Raw genomic sequence first — 12,796 nt, 5'->3', positions numbered from 1 at the left:
TAAGGTCGTAACTAAAAGAGATAATTGTTTGCTTTACATCTTTATTTACTGTTCTATGTTTTAAGAAAATATGATTAAGAACTTATTTCAAAATAGCAATAATTTATATACACATATAATGTATAATAATTGAAATGTGACTGTATTTTACAAAATACTAGTCTACTAAAACAAAGCCAAGACAAGTTACTTTGTAAAGACTAAAGGTCAGTTTTATGTTATTTGATACGGTGACATGAGTGCACATGTACCGTGTCATTGTAACTTCTGTATTGTTAGCCAGGCATGGCTGAAAGGTCAATACAATAAAAAATAATATATATATGTATAATATTATGAGATTTAAGCTATTTAGTCTAAATATTTATGTTTTCATGTTGTAATTTGTGTTCATTCTAAAATGGAAGAGGCATAATTTATATTTATTTACTAATTTTTTATGGTGGTTACGAGATCAGTCAAACCTACGGAACTCGTACAGAGATTCATTACTGAAAATAATAGATAAAATATAGTTTTTTTCTTAGGAAAGGTTTGAAAACTGTCTGGACATTATAAAGATTACGCATGTGAAATTTGAAAGTTTTCTAATGCATGAAAGTATTTTAAATGAAATGAAAATTACTTTTCATGTTAGATAGGCAACATGTGAAAAGAAAAAAATGTCATGAGAAAACATAATTTTACAAACCTTAAGGCTTAATGGAAAAATTGATATTTTGCATATGCAAGCATTGTAATGTTTACTGATAATGTATCAAATTTCGTTAACATTTGCTTACTAAGTTAAAAGTTATAGCATGAAAACTAAACAGCACAAAGTGGTTGTGAGTTTGGATCCCAGGGACTGAGCACGTGCTGAAAAAGTTTAGGACCTAATTCATGTTGAATTTAGTTATAGTCGTAATGTGCTTCATTATATAATATTTCTCTTTGGAGTGATAATTTATACAGGGTTATTCATAATTTGTGCAATGTTGTCAGAGCATTGCAAAATGTGGAGGGCACATGAAGGATGACATGCAAAAGAAAAATGTCTATGGCAAAAGTGCTATGATGCACCATTTTTCCACCAAAGAGTTCATATATAAAGAAGCTGTTTTATCTGTGAGTCGGAAAATGGCAACTGAGCTGCTCCTGCAGCAGTTAATGGGTTAAGCTTAATTTTGTGATTTATAATTAACACTTTTCTTTGTTATGTAAACATAAACTGTTCTCAGCCACAATTCTGTAACATGGTTTTTTTTTTTCCTTTTAGGAATTGTATGTGACTAACTAAAAATGGAAAGTTATTTGGCTAATACTTCTAAATTTGTAAATATATCTTGATACTTTTTATAACCTGTTCAGGTTGCATATTCAGAGCTTAGTTTTGATTTGATAATGCGTCAGAGATCTTGATAATAGGTCTTTAATTATTTACCACAATATTTATTCATTATGTTTCAAAAATATAGTTTCTATTCTAGGTTTCTTTCCTGATTCTTAACATTCTTGTATCTTGGGCACAATTTAAGATCTTTAAATCTGCACTGCTGAACTTTATCACATTATTTATGAAAGTATAGGTGAATAAGATATGAATTCATCACTGTACATGTTTTCTTATACATGTGTCAAAATGAAGCAAATATTTGATCCTGTGTACCCTCACCAGACAGGAAGAATGGATTGTAATATGCAGCACAGGAGTGCACATTTCAAGGTTTCGTATAATGATGATGATAACAATGATGCACACAAAAAAAATACTTTTTTTTTCATACTGCACTTTAAATCAAGATTTCCTTTTCATTTCTTTTATTATTTCTTAATGCAAGACTTACGAAACTCATAATAGAATTATCTATTTCAATAAAATGACTTCTATATATTTAATTATTTATTCATTTTTAGTCCAGAACTAACTTTTTAACATTATTTCATTTTTTCTAATCTTCAGTTCCTGAGTAGGTTATTAACATGTAAGTATTTGTTTGTTTTTTGTCCTAGTCCCTTTGCCAGAAAGTTGTGTAGTGTACTAGAGGAAAGTATATGTGAAAAGTTTGGGGAACTAGAATCACGGATAATAAAGCAACTGACGGAGAAACAAAGAACACCTGAATGCACAGAGACCAGATGTTTCACACCATTAGATCCTTCCTGTGGAAATGTGGAACCCAGAATCTACAAGGAAGCTCAATTTTTCCCTTCTCCTTTTAAAGGTATTTCAATAGAAGCACACCCAAAAGTAACAGTTTCAGCTTTTATAACAAGTGGTGTTTTTATGCTTACAGCTGTATTCTTGATGGCTTTAGGTAGTGGTACTATATTTGTTACATGTTATTTATTGTCACACCATTCCTGAAGAAACAGTTGTATGATTCATCAGATGAATATAACTAAAATTGATTTTCCACAACTAGGTAAGATTATATTTTGACTTTTTATTAATTTTGTTTTCCTTTATAATATTATGTGTTTCATAAATTGTGGGCTTCAGTGATTAATCATGAATGTGGAAAACTGACCAACCCCTTCTTGTAAACAATCTCCACTGTCATCATACAGTAATTCATAAAATGCAAGTGTACATTCTTGCTGTTATTAAAATTTATGTTGATGACTAATCATTGTGGCAACATTTCTCACAGGAAGTGTTGTGTAAATGTCATGTCATATCAGTCTGCAGTTCCTCAACTAACTTGCATTTTACAAACACATTTCCGATAATTTTTTTACAATTTGTGAGAATTAGGTTTTATAAAATACAAATTTCTGCTGAAACAATGAGTGTACATAGTTGGTAGGTATCTAGTTGATCTAATCTAAGTTTTTTAATATAAAAGTGATTTTCCAGTGTTCAAATTAGTTTTTCTATGCATAGAGTGATAAAAATAATACGCTTCTATTTATGAAACATGAAAAATCTAAAAAAACGTTTTCTTAGAATTACAATTGAATTATAAACACCATTTTCAGTCAGAAAATCAAATAGTAAACCTATGTTTTGGTTTTTATATGTCTCAAACTTAAAATATTCCCCCTTAATGCAATATGAGTATTAAGTTATGCATGCCCACTCTCAGATTTTGATCCATACATACAAACCTTTGATTGTTATTTGGAACAAAATTTGGCTTGATATATCTTCTAGTTATGTTTAAACAGCTCTCTTTATTTTCACATTACTTTTAATATCTTTGTTGTTGGCTCTTTCAGTTAAGTAATTATAGCTATAGGTATTTTTTACTTACAAATCTCAGAGTAAAATCAAAACTTGTTTTTTACTGACAGATAGAACTAATATGATGATTGAAGAATCATCCTCGTCATTCCTCAAACCTAAAAACACTGCTCCAAAGAAACGAACACAAAGAAATTCTGTGCTGCTCGAAAATATTTCATTGATGCAGGAGAAAGAAAATTGTTTAGAGTTTACTGGATATCCAGAATTAAACAGCACTGTTATACACTTGCCAACACGAGTACAGGAAAGAAGACGATCTACTCGTTGTTCAGTTACACCTGCATTTTTTCATACTGAGTTTCAGCCAGTACAAAACAAGAAGCAGACATGCAAAAGTACTTCAACTGGTAAGAACACTTTTTTTTTAAAGTAGATTTTAAGATATGGCTAATTAAATTGGGCATATGACATCATTGAGTAGTAGTTAGAGGAACATTCTACCAGAGAATATCATAGCAGTTTTAACTTATTATATGGTCACTCTAATCTGATTACTCAGTAGATATATTTAAATTATATTTTACGTTTAAATGATTGTAGAGAAAAAATTTAAATATTCAACATTATTACTGAACACATACATACCTTAATTTTGATTTGTGATTGAAGCCATTAGATTAATTTTGTTTTATAAGTGTTCAGTAATCAAACCTATTTGCACAATGGACTATAGCATGGGGAGCTAACCCTAAATTGTTAAAAACCCTCACTGCTGAACCACCAAGAAATGTAGAAGTTACATATAGTGTCAAAATCCTGGAAAGTTTATTCTTACTTATATTGAAACTACCAAATGTCTATCCACAACTAGCAGTAGTCAACAGATACAGCACTTTGCAATTCATTAATTTCTTCTTGGACTTTTTAATTATAAAAAGATAAAAGGGACAAAGTTAATTTTCATGAAATCTGGACAATTCTGAACTTCAAAATTTTTGGTTATTTAATATCAAGAAATTTTTATGCCTTTATTGTGAAACAGTGTGGAACATATTGGTTTGTCTATTTGTTCATCCATTCCAATCTTGTGGACAGGATACCTAAAGATTGAATAGATGGATTTTAACCAAACTTATACAACAGATACTAATACAAAGTTCAAGACCTTATTAACTTTTGACAGTAAAGGTCAAGATGTCAGTGGTACATAGAAAATCTTCCCCGACCTTCTGAACATATTTCAATACAGAATGAATGATATTTACCAACTTATACAACATGATTGAGTTTTGAAAGTTATGAGTCAAGGTCAAAATGTTGATATATATCTATATTATATATATATGTTGAAAATCTCTAATCTTTTAGACAAAATCTGAACATTGTAGGATGGACTTTGACAGAATTTTTCCACGGGTGGAAGTTTTCCATCTATAGGTGTTATACTGTTTCAGAAATTTTGGAGAAGCTGTGAAAAATGGAGAGGGATATTTCTTGTATTACTAAATATATAAAACATATTTTGTGATTTTATAATGTACCATTAGATGAATGCCATTTCTGTTAATTCTCATTTATTGCACTGTTTAACCCCCTCTCCTCCAGGTATCTTTTACTGAGCATGACACAAGGTTTTAGTGTCTTACATTCAAAATTGTATTAAATTACTTTTTGTTTATATTATACCAATTAGAATAGCATAAAATCTTAGCTAATATTCCATATTTTAACAGTATATTTATTTCAAGTTCTTAATTCTGCAAAATAATATTTTTAAAAATCCTGAATTTCCCCTAGTGTGACACACTTGACACATTTTCTCTAAGCATCTTTTTTTTCTCTTGTTTATCCACCACCCCTCCAAAAAGTATGAAATTAAATGTAATTTCTCACTATAAAATCATCAGTGCTCAGACAAACCATAATTTTTATAGCCTTCAATTTTGCTTGGTAAAAGAACCATCAAATAGAAAATCAGACCCCTTCTTCCACTCCCACCTATTGCATCCTTTCTTTCAGGATTTGTTAATAGTTCTATTTTACATTTAATTATCTATTACCTATAACTAATAGAAAGCCAAGGTTTTCATCTATCAAAAGACATTGTATAGCGTTGTGTTCTGAACAGATAATCGTTAACTTCACTCAGAGTACAAGCTTCGTTCCCATGGGAAAGATAATGACTAGTTTGGGTGATTTTGTAATGGCTCTTGTCACATAATTAGAAAGCCAGAAAAATTGTGATAGTTAGGGGAAATTGTCTACTTTTTGCATGTTATTATTTTATGTTCTTTGGTGCATTATTTAATTAAAAAAAAATATTTAGTGCATTACTACCATTAGCAAAAAAAAAAGTAGGGTTAAGTGTCATCAATAACCGACAGCAAGAAAAAAGAAGACCCGAGTAAGTACATTATTTCTTGTTTTTCATGTGTATTTATTTATTATGAAAAAAGTAACTAAAATGTAAAAATAGAGATCTCTTTAGGCTAGTTAAGATTAGATTAGGTAAACAAATAATTGTGATAATATAATAAAAATGTTTCATGAGGTATGCACACCAGCTGTACATTTCCAGAGTGATTTACAACTTATGGTGTGGACAGTAGTTAGACGTGGTTCAAAGACCAATAAAATTTAATTATAAATAGGTGTATACTGTTACAAGTTTAAAGCTACATAGGATAAACAAATGTAGTTTCATGTTAGAATCTGAAGTCATTCTAGAAAACAAAAAGGGGTAATTTAGATTTTTTTATTTGGTGGTTGACCAACCTTGTATAGCTTTAGGGTAGAGAAAATAACGGATAGAATATAAAGTTTTACTGAAAACAAACATTTGAAATGTGTTTAGGAGGTTTTAGAGATTACACAAATAAAATATGAGATGAAAAGTATTTTTAATCATAACATGAAAATCATTTTGCACATGGACTATTCAAAACAAATACTCAATATATTCATGGACAAATCTTTATTTTAATTTATTAACTTAATTGTTTATGTTAAAGACTTGTAATGTTAACTGAAAGACTGCCAAATTTTGTGAAGACATACACACTATATTGAAAGTTAGAAGTATTAAATCTATAAAGACTTTAAACAAGTACAAAGAGGTCACATGGTCAGTAAAATTGACCGAGCTCGTGTTGAAATAGTTAATACCCAAATTACAGTGGCTGTATGATGAATGTTTTGTCATGCTGGTTTTTTAGAAATGAAGAAATGATTCAGCTCTTATTGATAACTCTGTAAAAATAAATGACAATGGTATAAAGAAACAGATTCATTTTTTGTCTTATGGACAGTGTGTATGGAAAAATGATATTCCCAGACATTGTTTTTGTATTATTTGTAACTGCTGTCTAAATTATGGAAACAATGGCATAAGGTCCTTCATAATCTTCATATGAAAGACAAATGATGTGAAAATTTAATCTTAACATAGCTAAGTAGCAAAACCCTTCTAACAAGGAACCATTCAGAAAACAAGAAGTCTAAAAAAATAGTGATAGAAATGCAAAAAAGTACAACTGTCAATTTTTCAGAAATCACTGCAAATGCAAGTGAGAAGTCTGGAAAAATAAGTACTGAGCAAGCAGGGTTACCTTAATTATGGACTGGATTAATACTACCAAATAAAAAATATAAGAAAGTTTACAAATGAGAGGATACCTTTCAGTCTGTCTTGTTTGTTGTTGATCCAAGAATGTAGTTAAGCTGTTTTTTGAAGGATCGTAGAGTCTCAGCTTCAACAACATGGGTGGGCAGTTTATTCTAGACACCCATGACTCTATGTAAAGAAATGCCTTCTATTATGGGTCTTAAATGTATTTACGCTTAATTCCAAATGACCTTAATGAATATATTTAGTCTTGGTGTGAAGGCAACAGAATCAGAAGGCTCTTACATGTAGCCTGTTTTTTGTATTTGCTGATTTCTTTAATGTATATTTGATTTTTTGTGAAATTAAGTTGTTTTTTCTCATAACTATTGTGATTTTGTTTCTTTAGATTGTATATGCATATTTGTTTTGTATTTGTAGTGTATATTTGCAGATGTTAAAATATAAACCTCAAAAAATTGTCACCTTGTTTTGCTCAGCAGCTTACATTTCTAGTGTTGGCTACTTTGCTCTACTCCCACTTTTGTATACAACAGTTACAACATCATCAAACTGAAGGAGTTTTAAATGTATAGTATAACTTTAGTGGAAACATAGGTGATTCAATAACACAACTTATGCTGGTTCAGCTTATGAGAGTGACATCTGGTGCATACATTTAAAATATTACTTATTTAATATTATTTATTAATACATGCATTAAATTAGGCATGCCCACTGTAAAATTTTAAAGTTAAGCTACTTATATATTATTCTGGTGCATAAGTATAAACCTTTGATTCAAATACAGGCATTTAATATAAGTGAATGTTATCGTTGGGAACAAAAGTTGTTTCATACATTTGTTATGTCTTTTAACTTATTCTTTTATTTACATCTTACTTTGATATTATTAATTTTTTGATGTTTTTCATTTAAATAGTTATAATAACTATAATTAATTTTTATTTAGGAATCTCTGAACAAAAACCTTTTTATACCAACAGATAGAAGTAACATAATGGTTGAAGAATCATCATCTCCATTTCTCAAACCTAAAAACCCTGCTCCAAAGAGGCAAACACAAAGAAATTCACTAATGCAGGAGTCTGAAAATTGTTTAGAGTTTACTGAATATCCAGAATTAAACAGCACTGTTATACGCTTGCCAACACGAGTACAGGAAAGAAGACGATCTACTCGTTGTTCAGTTACACCTGCATTTTTTCATACTGAGTTTCAGCCGGTACAAAACAAGAAGCAGACACGCAAAAGTATTTCAGCTGGTAAGAACACAATTTTTTTTTCTTTAAGTGGATTTTAAGTTATGGCTAATTAAAGTGGGCAAGTGACATCATTGAATAGTAGCTGAGGAACATTCTACCAAAGAATATCATAGCAGTTGTAACTTATTATTTGGTCGCTCTAATCTGATTACTCAGTAGATATATTTAAATTATATTTTATGTTTAAACGATTGTAGGATGAAAAAATAAATAAATTTTTAACATTATTACTGAACACATACATGCCTTAATTTTGATTTATGATGAAAATCCTTAAATTAATTTTGTTTCTTTGGTTTTCCGTAATCAAGCCTATTCGTGACCTGATACCATTATTTCTGTTTGCATCCAGTTTTTATTATTATGAAGAAAAGTAGTTCAATATTAGAGATTATGGCAAAATAGCCTTAGTAGCTTTTCTATAAATGCAAAATGTTTTAGGAGAATATTTCAATTATTTAAACTTCATTCCTAGGTTTAGACATAAGGGGTTGCTAAATGGTGAAATATACAAATATCCATGATAAGTTTCATTATGGAAATTTCAGTTGATTATTAATGTAGCTTTACATTTAAAGTATTCTAGAATTAATATTTGTAAAGCTGATTTTTTCCATCTTCATATTTTAAGTAACAAAACCTATAATAGTTTTGTTAACCATGAATACAATGTAATCTATAACTATCACTGTGATTTTTGTCCAACAAGCTAATAGTTTTTGTTAACCATGAATACAATGCATATTACAATAATTAGTGTGATTTTGTTGAAGATTTCTCTGATAAGATTCCACCACTACTCTTATAATTGATATTTATCTTTTCATATCATGTTTTAAATGTAATAAAGATATTTATAGTGTTTTGGCACTTGTGTATAAAGTTAAAATCATAAATAATATTCAAAATTTGACGACTCTACATGTTTCGACGTTACAACGTCATCCTCAGTTGTAACGTCGAAACATGTAGAGTCGTCAACTTTTTGAAGGCCATAGATAGGTCTAAATAAAATATTTTTTAATTGTGTACCAGTTTAACGTTGAATGTTATTTATGATTGTAATAAAGATATATTGCTGCTTCTGTTATGAGGTTTCACACAGAATTTCCTCAAAAACTTTACCTTTCCATAGAAAAGTGTTTAGCTAAAACCTTCTGGAAATTCATGTGTAAATGTAGAACCATATATATATGTGTGTGTGTGTATATATATATATATATTTTATAGTGTAATTCTTTGGAATCTGTGTATAATACTGTGCATTCTTACTTGAAATCACTTTAACATTCTTTGATTGTTTTTACTTGAAAACTATGTAAAACATTCCATTTTGAGTATTGTTACAGATCTTTCATAATAGTGAAAACTTCTTTTTTATCCAGCTCGTAATTTTAAATCACAAGCATGTAAGATTGAAGATAAAATATCCACTAATGGAAATAAGCAAAAAACACACAATGCCAAAGTGTTGGAGCTTCTGAATACTGGGACAGTTAAAGAATTACAGAGTCTTCCATGTATAGGACCAAAGACAGCTAAGGTAAGACAAACGTTTCTGGATGTTTTAAATCATTTTATACTGAATGGGGAGCATTATCATTTGTTTTGGAAACATAAAATATGAAGATAAAGATTATTTCCTAACACTGTCTGCTGAGTATGTTATATGCTGCTTTCTGAAGTTACTGAAATATTTTTAACCATAATTATTCTTGCAAGGTTCTTATCACCTGGAGGGAGTTAAGAGGATCCCTAGCAAGCCTGAAAGATCTGAAAAAATTTGAGGGGCTGTCTGGAAAATTCTACCATCAGTTCATAAAAACAAACTTGCTGACTACAAGTCCCGTTTAGAGGGAGCATTTGTGTGTGTTTGTATCTAAGTGCAACATTCACATGTTTATATTTTATTCTATGTTGTAAAGAGTACAAATGTATTGTTTTTGCTTAATATTTTTGTAGTTACTGCAAGCAATTATGATGAGATTTTGTTTTTGGAACCTAGTATTTGTACAGCATTTCTCATAAGTAATGACTTCTGCTTTGACTCTTCACCACTCACTTTCTACTATGTAAATTACTGGTTCCAAGCTATTGCAGTCAGATGGAACCATTCCCTCATTTCTCGCAAACACCCAAGATATTTGTGTTAATAACTTACTTTCCTGATATGGTCTTTATTGTTAATATTTTCTGTCTCAGTCTTAGTTGATATTTCATTTTACCTCTCAATAAAAATGTTGTCCACAAAACAAGAAAACAGCTTCATTAACTGAATGATTTTTTTTTCACCTTAACCAAAAACTTTAAATAACAATAGAGATTGTTTTCACCTTTATCCTGAATATTCGAATGACAGTGCATCAAATTTTTTATTCTAACCCAAAAATGTTGATGGTTGAGAAGAAATGATATCATATCATTTAGCCTTTTAAAAAGGAAGTAAAAAAACAATTATCTGACACCTTGTACATGGTGGCAGTCTTACAAAGTTGTCCCTCATGTTATTGGATAACAATGAAAGAATCAGTCAACAAAGGGTATCAGATTTCTTGCTGAAGGGGTTAGGTAAATAGCTGTAGCTGTCGAGTTTGACATTGTTATTCAATTTATTTTGTGACAAGTATTGGTAAGCCTTTCATCCATTGATTGCATTTAGGTTTTTAACTTTTTATTGTTGGTCTTTGTCTTTTTAACATTATTTTGTGTAAGAAACTGTTAGCATTTTTTGTTGTTTCCAGCTTTCTCAACAGATGTTTATAATTACAAGAAAAATATGAAGACGTCTGACTCGCCTTGTAGCTGTGGTTTGAAGGTATTATTGTAAGTTCACACTAGTTCTGTCTTGAACATAAACCGAAATTAAGTTACCAAAATAGGCTTTTAAAATCAAAATGTTTTGAATTCTATTATTGTTCAAATATCAATTTTGCCCCCAATGGATTAGTGGTAAGTCTGAACTTGTAATGTTAAAAATTGGGTTTCAATACCCTTGATGGGCATAGCACAGATAGCCCATCATATAGCTTTGCACATTATTTATATATTTCATACAAAAGTATAGTGTAGTTGCTGAGGTACTGTGTTAATTCCCCTTTTTTTATATGAGATCTTTAGCACATTTTGTTCTCAGTTTAAGTACTTAATTTATTTTATGTGGATGAAATCTTAATGTTTGTGTCTGAAATTACTCCGTCAAGCTACGGTATAGAAGATTGTTTTAACTTTTAGTGTGCTAAGAAGGAAAAGGTATGCAAGAATTCTCAATGTGGAAGTAGTTAGTTTAATTGTGATAGATAGTAGGTGCTGAAATACACTTTTCATTCTTCTACCAATATACTGATCATGTTTTGTTTTCTGAACTTTTGAATGGATTATATTTATATAAGTTTAACTATTTGACTAGTTATATTAATCAATAAATTATGGCCAAAAATGTGGTTAACAGTGAAAATATCCAATGGATGAAACCATGCTTTTAAATCTTTATAAGTAAGAAAAGTATATTTGATTATCTATACTCATTTGAAGGTTGATTGTTAGTTTTGCTCTTAGAAAGTAGCTTGCTGTGATCAGAAGGTAACATTAGTTGCCAAAGACAAACTAAATAATGAGGTATTTTGTATTAAAAATTATTAGTTAATATGAGCTTTTTTTAAAATAATAAACCTAACTTTGGAAGATATCAAAACAAAAAGAGTTTTTCTGTCAACATATTAAATAACTGTAATATGCAGGAAATTCTTGGAACATTATATTCGCTAGTTACAGGCTCAATCTAGTTTTTTTATAACTCATAATTATCATAAAATTAATATTTTTAAGCAGTATTTAAAAATAAGTCATACTTTTTATTTTTGTATGTGGGATAAAAATGTGTGTGTGTGTGTGCATGCAACTTACAACAAAGAAAAAAGGTAGGTTTTATAGTTCTTTTTAAGATCTAGTATAAAATATGTCATTTACAGAAAAGGGTGGTGGTTGGGAGTAACTTGTAGTAGAATTATTAGGGTGGTTATTATTCTACTTTAGGAATGTTTAGAACTTTTAAAGACATAGGATGGTAGGTAATATTTAGTAGATATATTTTTTGGGTGGCTTTATTTTATTTCTACTTTTGACTTTAATACGTCATTTTAAGAGTAACTGCCTTCCCACAACTGGCTGCAGACAGTGAAAGGCAGTAAGAGTTGAGACTTTTTTTGGTATGAGCACTCAATTCTGCACCCTTAAGTAATTTTCCATGACTGCTAACTGGTTTTTCATCTGCTCTTCGGACTTTGTCTGATAGACGGGATATCCCCAATGCTTTTGGGTGCTATTACCACAGACAATCTCCATTATGACCTTTGGATTATGACTGGAAAGTGCGATGATTTTTTTTTTAAGTTTTGGAATTTGTCTTGTATTAAGTTCATTGTTGTTTTATAGTGCTGATTTTGATCACCTATTGACAATTAATGTAATTCGTATAATAGTTTTGAAACTATTCTCTTTATTATGTGTGTGTATGTGTATATATATATATGAAAAATACTGTTTCTAGCAGAGTGATTATTGATATGAATTTATTGTTTAGCTTTATTCTGAGATTGTATTAACCCATGCTTACGGGCACAGCTTCCATTTATATCATCCTTATAAACTTTCATTTTAATATTGTAACGTTACTTCAGTATCAAGCCATGCCATATTACTTAAACTGAAAGAATCATTATTTAGTTGCACTGTACCTGT

The 12,796-nt window shown here is 29.8% G+C and overlaps 1 protein-coding gene across 3 annotated transcripts in view; it reads left to right on the top strand.

The window, feature by feature from the left end:
* LOC106468817 (kinesin-like protein KIF3C) overlaps window positions 1–12,796 on the top strand; it is a 57,859-nt gene that overhangs the window by 31,476 nt on the left and 13,587 nt on the right. For 2 of the 3 annotated variants that reach the window (XR_002612727.1, XR_002612726.1), the window contains exons 9-13: window positions 1,993–2,204; window positions 3,277–3,576; window positions 7,781–8,059; window positions 9,445–9,602; window positions 9,782–10,882. Coding sequence is in view for 1 of the 3 variants with exons in the window: in XM_022397172.1 (XP_022252880.1) it covers window positions 1,993–2,204; window positions 3,277–3,576; window positions 7,781–8,059; window positions 9,445–9,602; window positions 9,782–9,913 (1,081 nt within the window). In the remaining 2 variants the exon portion in view is untranslated. Of the gene's footprint in view, window positions 1–1,992; window positions 2,205–3,276; window positions 3,577–7,780; window positions 8,060–9,444; window positions 9,603–9,781; window positions 12,488–12,796 lie in introns of those variants that run through there. The other variant, XM_022397172.1, reaches the window with a different exon arrangement.

The sequence above is a fragment of the Limulus polyphemus genome, unplaced genomic scaffold (assembly GCF_000517525.1).
Source record: "Limulus polyphemus unplaced genomic scaffold, Limulus_polyphemus-2.1.2 Scaffold3176, whole genome shotgun sequence".
In the NCBI taxonomy this organism is placed as follows: Eukaryota; Metazoa; Arthropoda; class Merostomata; order Xiphosura; family Limulidae; genus Limulus; species Limulus polyphemus.
This window is presented reverse-complemented; position numbering and strand designations above follow the sequence as displayed.